At 43.7% G+C, this 17,980-nt stretch overlaps 1 protein-coding gene across 3 annotated transcripts in view; it reads right to left on the bottom strand.

Annotated features, from left to right (window-relative positions):
• The window catches only part of celsr2 (cadherin, EGF LAG seven-pass G-type receptor 2), a 77,876-nt gene that overhangs the window by 59,145 nt on the left and 751 nt on the right, over nt 1-17,980 (bottom strand). For all 3 annotated transcript variants that reach the window (XM_037777304.1, XM_037777313.1, XM_037777324.1), the window contains exon 1: nt 14,812-17,980. This exon is cut by the window's right edge. In XM_037777304.1, coding sequence (XP_037633232.1) covers nt 14,812-17,980 — 3,169 coding nt within the window. The remainder of the gene's footprint in view (nt 1-14,811) is intronic.

Here is a 17,980-nt window from a genome sequence, read left to right as displayed (position 1 = left end):
GAGCAGCTCTCAAGTGATCACATGATTGATCGCATGTATGCTCAGAGCCAATCAGAGCCAGTCATTTACTAGCAGTGGGAATTACCAGAGGCCCCACGACACGATACTTAAGTCACGATACTTAAGTCACGATACGATCATATCGCATCATTTTGCAACATGCTGAGTATTGCGATAAAACATTTAACTATTTATTACCTTTTTCAACTGCAAATGATGCATTTGTCAACATCTGTTTTATCTAATAAGATACAGTTTTCACTCTGTTCATCTCAAAGTTTTCATTCACATATCCAGAGGTCAGAGGTCAAGGGACCCCTTTGAAAATGGCCATGCCAGTTTCCCTCCCCAAAATTTAGTGTAACTTTAGTGTTATTTAGCTAAAAACTAAACTCTTCATCCAATGCATTCTGCCTCTTTTGCTCTCCTAACAGATTGTTTACCTGCATGGAACCAAAGCCTGCTCAAACTTGATTGGTCAATACTACTCGGACTACAATTCTTGTACTTTTAATGGTGCCAATTTACCAAAATGTGAACAAATTTTGGCTAAAAATAAGACGGTGGCAGTGGTTGTCTGTGTGGTTTCTGGGGGCCCACAGTGTCAGACTGTCAAAGTCTCTGGTCTAATATATTTATGATATATACAGTAAATACATAAACAGGGAGGAAATCAAAGGAAATGGCTAAAGTGGAAACGAAAAGAAAAATAATTTGGAGCAGGGAGGAAATTCTGCTGATGGTCTACTACAGGGTACATAAAAACTTATAATAAGGAACAATTAGTACCACAATGACAATTATAGACAATATTATTTTTGTTGTTTGCACATCGGGAGAACAAAACGTCCTTTCAAATGTTGAAATCAAATGCAGATAGTATGCTAAAACTACCTTATTCTGAAATACAGTATAATACTGTTAGATACTGGAGTAACAGCTGTCTCTGCCAGGCCTCTGCAGTAGGAACGAACAGTAAAAACGCTGTTAATGAGATACTACAGCGTGAAACTACTGTCAAAAGTGTCATGTTTGCATATCGCTGACAAACACCACACCACCGAGTCCAAGCAAGGTCACAGAGAGACGACACATCCACACCAAACAAACCACAGAGCAGTGACCCGATAGTCCGGTCCCAACAGGACACGGTTTCATTTAATTACAATTAAATACTCTGCCCTTGGAGCAGCCTGAGAATCACACACATTAATTACTGCTGCTCTGCGGCTGTATGTGTGGATGTGTGAAACCCTGACTAATGTATTTCACATGTTCCTTTCTGAAGCTTTTGCCCTCCACAGCCTGAGATCAGCAGCTCAGTTGTGTCATCACCTTGACATGTTTATGGCCAGCTTGAGATTAAACCTTACAGGTGCTGGGAGCCGTCAACATGGGGCCCACTGAACTGTAAATCTGGTCAAGAGTGAAATGAGACAAGGCCGAAACACTGGTTTAAAACTACAGAAGACAACTGAAGCCACAACTGTTTAAACACCAACTTAAAAAAAAGGTGCAGCTTGTGTAATTTTTATGAGGGTGCCGCAACACAATTACAAAATGACTCATCAAGTCATTTATTTTTCTCTGCTGCTTTGGCATCTTTGTGATTTCATGTGAATGGACTTTATGATTTCGTTCCACCTGATTGTGGACGTACAGGACCAGAAAGCACCCAGCAGGACAACAGGCTTAATCCTCGTCTTCATTCCAGTCAGCCAGCTGAGGTTCAATTAACACTCCAGTAAAGTAGAAAGGGGAAAAATCAGACACTAATGAGGGCTGATGTGGGTTAAAGACCGAGGGAGCAGAAGTTTAGCATGATGTTGGAGCTCTGTGGCTCAGCGCTCTGTCAGGCACTGTTTAATAAAATAGTCTCTTATCTGTTAGATCAAGCTTATCAGATGCCTTCTTCATTAAAACCACTCTGTTTGGTGGGGATTTAATTTAAAAGCTGGAATCTCAAGTCCTGGTGATCAAAAGAGGCAGTAAAATGCGGCCGAGGGGGGGGCGGCCTGCTTGAATTAACCGGGGCTGAAAGGTGAAACACACTCAACTGCTGCCTGAATGGAGACCGGTGATGACTGGTTGGGGGTGGAGGCTGTGCACTGCAAAGGGAGGGACAGGTTTTTCATCTCATTATCCCAATAACCCCCCCACCCCTCTCCCCTCTTCCTGACCCCCCACTCGACAAGCAACGGCTGAAGCTGACACCCCACCACCACCACCATACGCTCTGCATAAAACACTCCAACGACTCCCACCAGTCCTCCGACCTCCAGCAGCACGCATCACCATCACAAATCAAGACCAAGGCTCAATCACCATAACATGCTTCCCTCTGGATTATATAAAAACACTGAGTCTGAATTCCCCCAGCAAGCCCCTCCTACTCACTTTAGATATAGAACCACAAATGAATGGTCAGGGTTAACTAGTCATCACATTTGATTGGATACGTTTATTCATACGCGTCTCAGATCAAGTCATCAAAAATATTCTAGTGTTCTTTATTAATTCTGTTTAACAATAAAAGAAAAGAGAGGGATTTCTGTTTAAAAACAAAAAAAGGCTTTCTGGACATAATATCTATCATTTAACAAGAGTTATTACACGTCTTTGTTGAATACTCGATTCTGATTGGTCAATCACGACGTTATTTCTTTATAGCAGATCGATGCTATGGGCGCAGTTCTGATGTCGGACTCTGGCGGACCATTTTTGTGTAAATTATTGATTTCTTAAGTAAGTAGCCGTGTGTTAAGCGGGATAATTTACAGCTAGCAGGTCATTGTTGTGAAATAAACCCCTTCAGGGCGATGCAAGACCCCCAAACTCTGCATCGCCCTGTCGGGGTTTCACAACAATGACCGGCTCGCTGTACGTTATCCCTTACATAGATCAACAATTAACATGATTTAAACTTGAAAATATATTTTTATTCCATTAAAATTTGATTTCATTAAAATACAACAAGCTAACAACTAATGATTATTTTTATTGTTCAATTAATTCGTCGATTACTTTCTCGATTAATGGATTAGTTGTTTGGTCTATAAAATGTCATAAAATGGTGAAAAATGTCAATCAGAGTTTCCCACATTGAAGAAGCTGGATCAGAGAATTTTTACTTTCTTCATTAAAAAAATACTCAAACCGATAAATCCATCCATTATCTGTAACCGCTTATCCTACTTAGGGACGCAGTTGTGCTTGAGCCGATCCCAGCTGACATTGGGCGAAGGCGGGGCACAACCTGGACAGGTCGCCAGACTATCACAGGGCTAAACTGATAAATCGATTATCAAAATAGATGGCGATTAATTTAATAGTTTAATTCATTGTTGCACCTCTACACTAAAATATACGCCATCTATTATTATCCGGTCTAATTTAAACACTATATTGCCTTGCTTTAGAAGCAATTGGATATTGAGTAATTAGTAGCCTGGAGGGTAAACATGCCATGAGGGCTGAGACGACATTAAAGCTTCTCTAATCACCCAAAACATTCTTCAACAACCTGCACTCGGGGGAACATTTCAGAGCACAATGACTGTGGACCGGTGGCGGATTTCTGTTTGATTTGGCATAAAAGCTCCTCACCTCCACCAGGTAGAGAACTGTAGAGCTGCAACGACTACTTGTCAACTATTAAATTAATCACCAACTATTCTGATAATTAATTAGAGTGATTTTTTAAGGGAAAAAAAGTAATAATTCTCTGATTCCAGCTTCTTAAATGTGAATATTTTCTAGTTTCTTTACTCCTCTATGACAGTAAACTGAATATCTTTGAGTTGTGGACAAAACAAGACATTTGAGGACGTCATCTTGGGCTTTGGGAAACACTGATCGACATTTTACACCATTTTCTGACATTTTATAGACAAAAAAAAGATAAGATTTAAGATAAGATATTCCTTTATTAGGGGGGAAATTTGCAAAAAACTAAACGATTAATCAAGAAAATAATCAACAGATTAATCAACAATGGAAATAATAGTTATTTGCAGAACTGTGTTGTTGGTTAAATAGTTGGGGAAAAAGCAGTAACACCATATTAAACACATCTGAACTCCAACAGCTCGTGTACTAGAGAACTTGCATGCAGATCTCGCTGTGAAAGGAGCGAATGGACAGCATGCTCAAACGCCCACGCAGCAGATCTGCTGTTATCTGTATCCGAGCGATGTAACATCAACACACAATTACACTGAGCGTCATAATGTGCACTTCCACTGTGTGCAAGCATGTGTGTGTGCATTTGTTTCACAACAGAAGAATAAAAGGGTTGAATAAATATTCATACGTCTCTGACCTTGTTTTTGAAACAATGATTAAATTAAAATCTAACAGTGCCGTAACTGGCTGTTTTTATCTTCTTCTGCGGAGCAATTAAGCTTAAGTAGTTAGAAAAAAAAGAACAAAGATCAGCTGTAATGATAACCACAACACAACAACACCTCATTCCTTACAGTGCCTGGTGAAGTCAATAATGAAAACTGCTGCTGTAGCTCAATGTCAACCCAAGGATTTCAATCCAGAGGAGTCAGAGAAAAACCCCCAATCCCTCTCCGGATTGCTCCACTCAGGAGGAAAGCTGACGACGTCGGACAGACAGAGGCCATTCGTACTGATTTGCGGACCCCGCCACAGCATCCCCTGATGACACTTTTCTGCTGTATCGCAAAACCACAAGAAGAAGACATTCCTCAGATTCTTCCTCCATAGTGAAGCAGCTTTAGAGCCACAGAAAAGGACCTGAACTCCTCCAATCACAACATTAGCATATCAAAGGAAAACTGCTGTCAGCGCAATAGTAAAGAGACATTAGCATGCAGAAATGTGACCGAGCATGAGGCCGTTATTCAAACGAACCAATAGTCATTTGATAGATATTGGGATACTTAGCATCCAGCAGCACAATAGTGACTTTGTCATTTATTAAAAAGCTTTAAAACGGAGCGGGCAACAACTCAAAGTCATATTCTAAGTGCTAAAAAAACACTTTCAGCGATATTATATTAACTTATCCTGACATTTTAATGTTTGAACACAGTCACAAGTAAATTATTTTTGGAAAGACAAACAGTCTGCTGAGATCAACAAACGTGGTGAAAGTGAAAAAAACCCTGCATCTTAGTGAACAGCATAAATAGTCACTCATTAAATGAGTGTGAAAACACAATCATACCGCTGTAGCAGCTCACGAGGAACCCATCTGTTTCGTTAGCCTGACGCCTTCCTGTCAGTATTAATATTAATCAGATGGTGATGAAACATCTCAAACTCCTGCATGCCATGGTTCACCACCTCTCTACCAGTCACACACCTCCTGTCTCACAGCCTAATGTTGACAGTTTGCACGGCAGAGCTGAAGCATATGAAACCAGGTCACTGTGAAATCTCAGTCTGCTTCGACACTAAATGAGCGCAATGTAGCGTAAAGGTAACGGCCTGTTAAAGACACATAATCTGTCACCTTCACAGTGTGAAAATCATGTACTGGTAGTGATTTCTGTACTCCGGTGCAGGTCTGGAATTATTTTTACTACTTGTACTAAACCAGCGGTTCCCAAACAATCCCCCACAGCCCTGATGAACACAAGTACCCCTTCATCAACACCACACGTCATCTTGCAAACTGATTTTAAGCTGTTAACAAACACTTTTAATCAGGGGTCAAAAATATTGAGTAATGCGATATTATGCTTTGTGATAGTGTTACACTATAGATATATAAAGAGATGCGCCCTCTCAGTGTGTGTGCCCTCTCAAAGTCGTGCTATGATGTTGGATGTTACAGCGACTGTGATAAATGCAAATACAGATCCCAGATGCAGATTATGCATATGTGTTTGTTCTTTATACTATTTCAGCTTTCCTCAAATTTGATTTAAAAATATCACAATATATTGCCTTGCTTACCGTATCGCAATATACTGCATCGTAACTCTTGTATCGTGATGTGTATCGTATCACCATATTCTTGTCAATACACAGCCCTACAATTAATTATTAGGGCTGTCAATCGATTCAAATATTTAAAAGCAATTTATTGCAAATTAATCACACATTTTTTTATCTGTTCAAAATGTACCTTAAAGGGAGATTTGTCAAGTATTAAATACTCTTATCAACATGGGAGTGGGCAAATATGCTGCTTTATGCAAATGTATGTATATATTTATTATTGGAAATCAATCAACAACATGAAACAATGACAAATATTGTCCAGAAACCCTCACAGGTACTGCATTTAGCATAAAAAATATATGCTCCAACAGGCAACAACAGCTGTCAGTGTGTCAGTGTGCTGACTTGACTATGACTTGCCCTAAACTGCATGTGGTTATCATAAAGTGGGCATGTCTGTGAAGAGGAGGTCAAGCGACCCCTTTGAAAATGGCTATGCCAGTTTTTCCTCGCCAAAATTTAGCGCAAGTTTGGAGCATTATTTAACTTCCTTCGCGACAAGCTAGTATGACCTGGTTGTTTCCAAAGGATTCATTCGGTTTTCTAGTTTCATGTGATGCCAGTATCTAGTTTGCATCAAGTTTGCATTCAAACTGTATTTGGAGTGGCCAAGATGGACACTTCAAACATTACTTCTGGTTATTTCAACCATTTATCCAGTATTTTTTAGCTATTTCACCATTTAATCATTACTTTTAGCTAACTATTTAGTCTTCTCTTCACACTCTCAAATCACAACAACTAGTGTTTCAACAGTTACACCACAATGTGTGGATATATATTTTTTAATCAAATCATAATTTCTTGTTTTTACAAATTAGTTAGAGCTGCTCCACAATCTTTTCCCCGTCCCCCCTGGCACCTGCATAAGTACGCCCTGAGGTCTAAGTACCCCTGGCTGGGAATCTCTGTACTAGAGCTTCATCATATGTGCTCAGTCAGTGAATCACTGGAGGGAAGGTTTTAAAAAGTGCCTGCATCAGACTGTACAGTAAATAGGATGATTCACGGATGAATAGCCGGCCTGGTGGAACTGTCATGAAGACAGCAGCACTGGGGAAAACAAGTGGACACAAAGACAGGGGGGGGGCCGCCCCAGACAGAGCCCACTCCCATTGTCTGCTGGGACGGGGAGGACAATGCAGGACAATGCTGAGATATACGCAAGCACCACATGGCCTCACCCCAGCGATGCACCACCCCTAATCCCAAACACGACTTCCCCTCCTAACATTATAGATGATGTCATCCTCCCGCCTCCTTCACCCGCAGCTCCTCCGGACCTTCATTGCAACCAAGCGTAGAGGAGCGAGGCCGACAGGAGGATGTTCTGCTGCCGAGAAACAAAGCGGCGGAGAGGAATCGGATACCCTCAGAGCGCATCTGTGTCGCAAATCAAAGAGCTTAAAGACAACACTATCATATCACCGTGAGCTTTAAGCTCTTCAAAACAGAGGGGCCTCTGACATCTGTCGCATGCAAGACTAAACTTTATCCTTCGTATGGAAAGTTTCGGTCAGGTGTCGGCTGACTTGCTGCATGTCCTGTAAAAAATGCCTGCAGAGTGAAAGCAGCCGGGAGGACAGGTCAGTGTGTCCCGGAGCATTACAGGTCCAAAGAAAGCCTTACATGCTTCACTGGAAAGAGGGAGAGGGGGACAGTTGCTCTTTAGAACTTTATGTGCCTCCCCTCCCCCCCCCCATCTTCACGCCACAAAAGGGACCTTACCCCTCGTCCCCACCCACAAGGAATTTCTCAGGCATTGCTAGGTTCACCATGACAACTGGGTGCTTAACAAAGCATTTCTCTTAGGCATTCTTCCTTTCACAGGGGAGAGAGGGGGGGACAACAGTCAAAGGAGGGAGAGGAGGGGGGGTAGAGGAGCTTGAAATGATGGGAGGGAAGAGTGGAGGTTGCAGGGGTGAGAGCTATGGACCCGGGCAGATAGGAGAAAAATGGGTAATGGTGACAGGCAGACAAAAAGAGGGAAAGAGAAACAGGATCAAGGTGATAGGTGATGTTAAATACGAGGAAAAAGAGGAGAAAACAGAGCTACAAACATTCCAAGCAAGCCTGCGAGTGTGACTAACGCCATCCAGGGAAGCACAGAGAATGAAAGGAGCGCATTACAGATGACTCCGGTCGCGTTAAACACGGGCGAGCATTTGCAAGCTGTGACTTTGAATCCTATGAATCAACCAACAGAAAATTCATCAACCATTTAAGAACTAGGGCTGGGACGATACACCTATCTCCTGATTCGATACTATCACGATACTTGGGTGCCGATTCGATATGTATTTGCGATTTTTAAGTATTGCGATTCGATATTGTGATTTATTTATTTAACACTAGATCATGGGAAAAAGTTGAATCATACACTTCTAGGGACTTTTATTTTGAAAAATATCTAAATTAATACATTAAAATGTTTGATTTTCAGCATGTATGTAGTCATATTGTTAGGCATTATTAATTTTTTTCCAGCAACCCAAAACTCAAAGAATAAAGACATTTCCTTCACAGATTAGTGATATTTTCTTTTTAATTTATAAGGGACATATAATGTTTTATACTTCTGGTGAATATAATCCAATCAATCTTATTTCCACATATGTATTTTGTATATACATTTCCCTTTGTTAACCTCTTATTTTGAAAGCCGGACGGAGTCACACATGTATACCTCCGTTAACTTAGCCGAATCCGTCGCTAGCTCTCCCGTTAGCTCCGTTCACTTTATACATCCATGATCAGCTCCATCGGAGCCATTTGAATGTATGTAACATAAATGTCAGCATATGGGTGCTCTATAGTTGTAGCGTTGGCCGATTTGACCACAGAGATGCGTGTGACGGCTGGCTTGACGTTGCCGCAATATGATAACGTTTCCTGTCCATGACAGAGTGAGCATGCAGCTTTAGCCGTGATGTCTAGCTCTGTTTTTCCTGGCAATGTGTGAAACCCAAAGTGTTTCCATACTTTGCTGTATGTGTAGTGTTTACCACTTTGGATTTAAAATGTGAGGGTGCAGGTCGTATCCACGTGGACCCTCCGACTACTTTCTAGTTTCGGCTAGCTGTTGCCGGCTGCGGTTTGTTTTGGTTGACGGATACGGAACGGATATGATTTCACATTACTCAGATTACAACAATAAAAGCGGTAACTTCCTTCTATCTCCGCATAGACTCAAATTAAGCAAATATATCGATTCTGGCATTAAAGAATCAATTTCAAAATCGTAAAAAAAGAAATCGCAATACATTGGTGAATTTCTTTCCCACTCCTATTAAGAATGCAGAAATCCAAGGTGTGCTCCGCTTGAGTGAAATAATTATGCGACGGTGAGCAGGAAGGCAATCAGAGAGGTCCAGCTGTTGGAGGCCACACACACACACAAATATACCAGATTTGTGCAGCTTGATGGGCTAGTGTTACAGAAGACGAACCCCTGAGAAAGTCCTTCCACAGACAGCTTAAAGGTTTAATAGATTATAATGAAATTACGCTGGCTGTGAATGTCTTGGCTCTACTATATGTCATGGAGCAGAGAGTCTCCTCCATTAAAATTCCAGTCTTGTAGCACAATCTTATGCGAGGATGGCGAAGGGCAGGGGGCAAAGGGGGTCTAAGACAACATAGAAACACATTCAACCACATAGAATATCCTGTATCTGACTGGGAAAAAAGCTGAGCGTCTAAATATTTCAAGAAAGTTATGAAAACCAAAAGTCTTTGAGAAACCAAAAACGTACATATAATCGTATTCATTGTTTGCTCCAGTTAGTTGGGCTGAATGCCAACAGGTTTGGCTCAGACAAGTTTGACAACGAAGTACTTTAACCTTGGAGCATCCACAGCCACTTTAGACCTGCACTTGAAACTTGAAAGGGTCTCTCTCTCCACCCATCAGTGACCAGAGCCAGAAAATATCTGCTGTCCACCATGTAATTTGAGCGTCTGTACAACCTGCAGTGTGATGTGAGCTGAATCAAACTACCATCATTAGTTGCGGAGGCGTGTTTGTCTGTTAAATCTCTGCATTGGCGTTTGCAAAGTAAGCATGCAGGGCATGGTATTGGCTTGGATTCTGAATTTGATTAAAACAAGGACAGAGTGTCCTCATGGCCTGGTTGTAATAATGTATACATTGAATATTTGCCTCGCAGTGGGGTTCAAATTTAAGTGTGTCACTCCTACAGAGTCACATTATAGTACAAGAAACATACAGGAATTGACACATCAACATAATGGTGACAAAATTACAGAAAACACAACAAATCAACCTCTTCTTTAAACTAAAAAGCATGACTACATGTTCAAAAATGAGGGATAATGAAGGATTAGCTACAGTTTCTATACTGAAATTAACAGGGCTTTAAGGATGAAAGAAAAGAGCAGGGGGAAAAAATCGTTGCCATCAAATGCAAACACCTATTTATGCAGGCTCACGCTTGCCTGGGAACAGTAGATCAGCCCCTGAGTATGTCAACACTGGTCCGACAGATCCCAGGATACAGATGCAGCGGATCTAATCCCCCAGACGACAACCAGCCTCTCAATTCTGCAGTGTGACCGCAATTCAATTCAATATACAGAAGTGACACGAGACGAACATTATCATCACATATGTCAGCTTTGTTTTCAACAAATCCCCAGAAATATGGACTCAGTTTCGGTACGACACAAATTTATTCACACACCACCTAATATGAGTTGATCATTCTCTTTCCTCACATTTAGTACAGCGGGAGGCTCAACGCCCACACACCACTGCTGTAAATCTGACTCCTTAACATAGTTAAATATTATAATCACTCATTTATGCCATTGCACACAATAAGGCAGCAGGATCTCAGGGTTATGTGATTGTCAGATGGGGTTTTAAGTGCCTGCTTATGGTTTTGAATGGTTATAGTGCCAATCTGAATAGCAATGTTCTCCGTTAGAAGATAAGTCAAATTATTTAATTTATTTGGAGTAAGAAAAATGTATTTATTCTATTTAAATAACTTTAATATTAAAAAAAGAAAAAATAATCGCCGTATGAGCGCAGTGCTGAGCGGCGGCCACGAGCTAGCCAGCGGTGAACGGGCTCTCCTGCAATAACATGCACGAAATCTGTGACCGCAGAGAGGCAGCAACACATGATGTCACCATTTCTGACAGCTGTCGTCAGAAAATGTGACCCCACTGTACCTGTATGATAAATGAGGCAAATATGTGACTAGGGCTGTTCCGATTACCGTTTTTTGGGCTTCGAAGCTTCGGAGGTATTCGAAGGTATTCAAAGCTTCGGGACAGCGCCGCTGCTGCACTACTGTACACACAACAAACAGCGATATCCGTCAGAGAATAAGTAGTAATAATTAAAGGGACTGTTTGTAACTTCTTACACGTATAAATCAATCCAGGTTGGTGTCCCATGCACGTTCGTGTGTGGCTACGCTGTTCAGACTCAGTCTCCAACACAAACTACACGGAAACACCAAAACCGCAAAGTCATATCTAGTGAAGCCCGTCTTGCAAAACAGTGTTGGCTGCGGTCGAAGGACGCGGGGGAGACCGTAGCTTTGTTATCCAGGGGCGGAGTCTCTGCTCCTCTGCCTGCTTGCCTTCACTCAGCTCGCTCAACCTCACGTGCATGCGCGCACACTACACACTGCAGAAGAGTTAGTAGCTCTGAAAATATCGAGTATTATACAGTAGTACAATAGTAGTATGTAATAGTATGTAAAGTATATAAAGGTAAAGTGACCATGGTAAACTGTGACCATGTGCACTGGCCGCACAGGTAGGTAAACAAAATTAGATATAACTAGGCATTAAAACACACACATGTTGATCATTTTTATTTAAAATCATATTACTTGTATTTGTACTTATTTATGCTTTTACATTCCCTTTAGATTACCCAGGTTTTTAAAATACCTGTAGGTATACAGTGTATGCAATGACAGTATCAAGCATACATGTCATATGTTACATTATATGTTGAAGATGTTGATATGGTATTTCAACTAATATAGGGATTAACAGATTTCATATTTGTATTGATGTAAAGTGATTACCAAATTAGTCATTCAAATACCTTCAAATATAGTTACTTCATATGCGAGATTTTGGATGATACTCGTAGTGAGAAACTGAGTATTTGTACTTTATATATATATTTAGTTTTTTTTAAAACAAAAACGAGGTCCAGTTTTATCTGAAAAGTAAATAGTGTATGTCAAGGAGTTGGGGCAATGCAATGGATTATATTCCTGAATTCACTTTTAAGAAGCTCATAATAATCTGTGGATTATTCAAAGGTTACCTTCCCAAAGCTACTGCACAGGACTCACTTTAAACTTGATGCAAAGTGTAGCTGCATTTGAACCGTTGCATCCATTTCACTGTGAAGAGCTGCGCTCAGAAACGATGTTAATCACAGTCCGACAACATACAAAAGAGCCCATCAAAAATCGTCCATCATAAGGGGGCCCTCTTAAACGGCAGCATAAAGAGAGAGATAATGGGAAGACTTGGGAGGTCCCTGGAGGGAGAAGGCTTTGAAAATTGGGGTCAGCAGCATCTATAGGAGGAGCTCATCTCCGTACCCCATCTCCTCCTCCAACAGCCCGACTAAAGGCTTTCCTGCTCTGTTACAGTACATTACAGTACGACTGTGTTTTCTCAGCTTGCACAACCACAACTTAACCCTCCAACCCTTCCCCCTCTGCCTGTCCTCCTGCCTCCCTCCGTCTCCCTCCGTCTCCTGCAGGGGTGCTGACACATAAACCCCAGCAGGTGCTGGACGCGCTGAGGAGACACAGCCTCTAATTGGTCCTTGGTGGAGTCACAGCTGTTGCCCCCGACCACGGCCTGGTATGAGCCGTAGCGCCTGCCCCTGAATCGACAGCCCACTATTGTTCTCCAGAGAGGCAAAGCTCAGCTCCAAATCCATTATAACGACTACCCACTCAAACCATACAGTATCGGCTATTCAGTGTCAGCTCATCAACAAATGTGAAAACACTTCAACTGTCTCATTCAGTCAAATCAAAGAAATCTCAAGCCCCATTCCAGCCTTAATCCTCACTGTTCTTGTTAAGTATCTGATTTCATCTTAAACCAATCTCTTAATAATGTTCCCTGGTTCTGTTTCCCTCGCTCTCAGGTTGTGCCAAGGTCAAAGAGAAGGCAGATTTACAGCGGATCACACTGCGTCAAATAAGCTCCAACGGAGGGTAACCACAACATACCCCCCTCACTCTCTGTGGGTGCAATTCAAGTTCAGTCACATTTTTGGAGCAAAAGAAAAAACACTGTAATTTGTGCTGGCATGCAAAATTAAAGGTGCAGAGACATGCAGGTTAGAAGAGACAATACCGGCAGTGAGCATGAACAGAAAAGAAGTGAAAGCCTTGTCTTTGATCTACCATTCTCACGCTTATATTGTCCAAAACAGTGATTTACATCTCAACCAACTCTTGTTATCTTTAAAAACACCATCAAACCAGCATCCTAAGCCTCACATGCTTTTAAGCTGAACGCTGACAGCTATTCAATTTCAGCCTTTCTATCAGATTAGAACATGAAAACTAGGGCTGTCAAAGTTAACGCGATAACGTGTTAACACAAATTTGTTTTAACGCCACTAATTTCTTTAAGGCATTAACACAACTTCCGATTTTTAATTTGTAGCGGCCTCAGTTTTAAAGCTAGAATGAAGATACTGGCATCATATGAAACTAGAAAACCTAAAGAATCCAACCATGTCATACTAGCTTGTCACGAAGGAGGTTAAATAACGCTCCAAACTTACACTAAATTTTGGTGAGGAAAAACTGGCATGGCCATTTTCAAAGGGGTCCCTTGACCTCTGACCTCAAGATATGTGAAGGAAAATGGGTTCTATGGGTTCCCACGAGTCTCCCCTCACAGACATGCCCACTTTATGACAATCACATGCAGTTTGTGGCAAATCATAGTCAAGTCAGCACACTAACACACTGACAGCTTTTGTTGCTTCAGTTTGCCATGCTATGATTTGATTTCCAATAATAAATATATACATACATTTGCATAAAGCAGCATATTTGCCCACTCCTATGTTGATAAGAGTATTAAATACTTGCCAAATCTCCCTTTAAAGGTACATTTTGAACAAATAAACAAAATATACGATTCAATATCTTAATCAATTGACAGCCCTAAAGAAAACACAAAACAATACAACACCTAAAGAACATCAACTCTTAATTCTGACTTTAAACAAGCTATAGAAATAGACCATAATTGAATTAGGTCTGTTATTGTATGTGGGAGGGGGGTATGATTGGTAATTATGGGGCATGATCAGTCTGCCCAGTGGAGTGTGGATCTCACAGGATACAGACGTGCTCAGACAAACAGCTATTTAAATCTCCACAATAGACGGAGCTAAATCACGCTTGTGTAAACGAGACAGCTCCCTCAATGAGGGGTCCAAAAAACAGAACCCCCCCCACATTTACATTAACCAAATGAAACCTCACAGACTTTAAATGCTTAAATACGTCTTTATGACTTGGTGCTCCGTTGTTTTGTTTTGTTTTAGTTGAGGGGGAAGAAGTGGAGTGGCTTACAAATATCCTGCAGTGAATATTAATCCTCCTTCATGAATATTTCTATTAGAGGGAAATCACTGTGGAACACTGAAGACATACTTAAGTCATCACTTCCATTATCCGGTGAAGTGAAGCGAAAATGTAAATGAAGAGACAGGACATGTTAGTGGAAATAGAGTAGGAATACACCTCACTCTCACTGGGTGGAGTCAGAGCAATTACAAAAGAGTTATCTCACCTGACACTGAGATCCTCATGGAGGCCTCCAGGGGCCGGTTGTTATCCAGGGCCTGGCTCAGCTGGATCTCCCCTGTGCTTTGGTTCAGGAGGACCAAGTTCAGCTCGTTTCCCACCTCGAAGCTGTAGTGGAGCTGATCCGAGACGTCGGGGTCGTGTGCTGGGATGCGTCCGATCACTCCGGTGGGGAAGCTGCTCGATTTGTCAGTCACATAGTTGTTGAAGATGATCTGGAAGTTTTTGAGAACGGGCACGTTGTCGTTCTTGTCCACGAGTTTGATGTGGATTGTTGCGCGGCTGACCAGAGGGGCGGAGGTGGCCTGGACCACAATCACATACTCAGATAAGGTCTCGTAGTCCAGGTCTATTAATGCTGTCAGTTCTCCAGAGAAGATGTCCAGCTGGAACACCTCTGGGATGTTTCCCTCCACTATCTGGTACATGATCTGTGCATTACTGCCTTCATCTGGATCTGTGGCTAATATGTGTGCAACCACGACGCCTACGGGGCTGTTCTCCTCCACCATGATGTCAAACTCATCTTTCTCAAACACAGGGGGGTTGTCATTCACATCCAGGATGGTCACTTGGAGGTTAACTGGTGTTTTCAGAGCAGGAACACCTTTATCTACAGCGAACGCCTGCAGGCTGTAAACAGGCACATTTTCTCTGTCTAATCTACGCAGCGTGCGAACAATGCCGGAGGTGGATTCGATTATGAAGTCTCCATCGCCGTCCTCCCCGCCCTGGAAGGTGTAGAAGACGCGGCCATTGAGCCCAGAGTCTCTATCAGTGGCAGAAACCTGGACCACGCTGGTGAACACTGGCACGTCCTCCATGACGGAGCCCACGTAGTGGTCTCTGAGGAAGCGGGGGGAGTTGTCGTTGACGTCACTGACCAGTATCTCCAGGTAGGTGGTGTCAGACTTCTGCGGGATCCCGTTATCCCGAGCTGTGATGGCGAGCGTATAGGAGACCTGGTCCTCATAGTCCAGCTCCATCTGTGTGGTGACTGCTCCCGTGTCGGCGTCGATGTCAAACTGAGGGATGCTGTCGTCCATAAAATAGGTGATGCGTGCGTTCTCACCCGTGTCTTCATCTGTGGCACTTATCACCACAACTGTGGTGCTGACGGGCCTGTCCTCGTTGATGTTGACGGTGTAATGTGAGCTCTGAAACACAGGACGATGTGTGTTGGCGTCGGTGACGTTAACAAACACTTTAGCGGTGTCAAGGCGTGTGCCGTCACTGGCGGTGACGGTGAGGGCGTACTGGCGTTCTAGCTTGTAGTCTAAAGGCAGCGCCAGTGTGATGAGGCCTCCTCCGCTCTGACTCGTGATGGAGAATCTGTTGCGGGTGTTTCCACTGGATATCTGGTAGGTCACCACGCTGTTGATGTCCTGGTCCACAGCCGACACCGTCACCACGCTGGTCCCCACAGCCGCATCCTCGTTCAGTCGCATGTAATACCCCTTCTGTGTGAACTCTGGGTTGTTGTCGTTGACGTCCAGAATGGTCATGCTGATGCTGGCTGAGGAGGACATGATGGGGTAGCCGTGATCTCGAGCCTCCACTCCAAAGTTGTAAAAGTCTACACTCTCCCTGTCCAGCTCGGCCGCCACTACAATCCACCCCGTGCTGTTGTTGATGCTGAAGGGGAAGTTTGGCGTGGTTTCAGTGAGGCTATACGCCAGCCTGGAGTTGTCGCCAGAGTCTGCGTCCACGGCCTGGATGTGGATGATGGAGTAGCCCAGTGGCACGTTCTCCAGCACGGTGGCCTGGAATGGCGTGCTGACAAAAATGGGGGCGTTGTCGTTGACATCCAGCACCTGCACCGTCACCAGGCCGCTGATGTTGGAGAGCGGGGGGCGTCCTCCATCCTGAGCTCTGATTCTCAGAGTGTACTCTTTGTTCGCCTCGTAGTCCAGGTGACTCACCAGGTCCATGTTACCCGTCTGAGCGTCGATATAAAACTGTCCCCTGGTGTTCCCGCTCATGATGCTGAAGTGGACAACGGCGTTGCTCCCTCTGTCCTGATCCGTGGCGGTGACCTGCAGGATCTCCGTGTTGGGCGCCATGTCCTCTGGCACTTGGACCACGTAGCGTTTCTCACTGAACTGGGGAGCGTTATCGTTGTCATCCTCGACCACAATGTAAACAGTGGCGGTGGCGCTGCGGGGCCCGGGGTCACGACCTTGATCATTCGCCTCGACTAACAGCATATAGCCGTCCACCTCCTCTCGGTCCACCAGACCTCTGGTGCGGATTACACCGGACCTCGAGTCAATCTCAAACACATCATTGGTGCCATTATTGTTGATGATGCGGTAGAGGATGTTACCATTAACAGGTGCGTCCCCATCTGTGGCCCTCACCGTTAACACCTCATAGCCTATCTCTAGATTCTCCCTGATGCTTTCCTTATAGTCCTGCTGCTCAAACACGGGGTTGTGATCATTAGTGTCTCTGACTGTGATAGTAAGGGTGGCCATGGCTGTACGCCGGGGCGTGCCGTGGTCGACGGCGGTCACACGGAACACATGGGTGTCTTTTGTCTCTCGGTCCAGCACCTCGACTGTGGACACCCCGCCGTTGGCCGGGTCCACAGCAAAGAGGTTGTTGGAGCGGCTATCAAAGAGAGCTTCTATGAAATACTCCAGCCTGCCCGCCTCCCCTTCATCCACATCCACCGCTTTCAAAACAACAACAGGAGTCCCAGCCGGCTTATTCTCCGGCACAGACACTTGGTACATGGGAGGTTGAAACTGGGGGCTGCTGTTGACACTTCTCCTCCTCCTCCTCATCCTGCTCACAATCCCTGAATCAGACTGAGCCGCCTTTTCTAACAACTTCCCCAGGTGGCCCTGCCTGAAGGGGCCCTGCCCAACACGCCAGTGGATGGAGATGTGCTCAACTTTAGCACTCAGTCCTTCTCCTGTGAGTACATCGCAGAGCAGGTCCATCTCCAGGAGTGTGTCCTGCCTCCAGCACAGCGTCTCCGACACAAACAAGTCCCCCTCAGAGAAGTAAAAATCCCTGCTATTGGTGACTTTGCAGCGGATCGGAGCTCCAGGCAGAAGACCCCCCACTGCAAATAAAGCAGAGCCTGCTTGGTGGCACTCTGACTGGTAGTAGTGGTGGTGGTGGCTGTGGGAGTTAAACAAACTGAG

Source organism: Sebastes umbrosus, chromosome 1 (genome assembly GCF_015220745.1).
Source record: "Sebastes umbrosus isolate fSebUmb1 chromosome 1, fSebUmb1.pri, whole genome shotgun sequence".
In the NCBI taxonomy this organism is placed as follows: domain Eukaryota; kingdom Metazoa; phylum Chordata; class Actinopteri; order Perciformes; family Sebastidae; genus Sebastes; species Sebastes umbrosus.
Note: the sequence above shows the minus strand (reverse complement) of the source record. Positions and strands in the feature narration are given on the sequence as shown.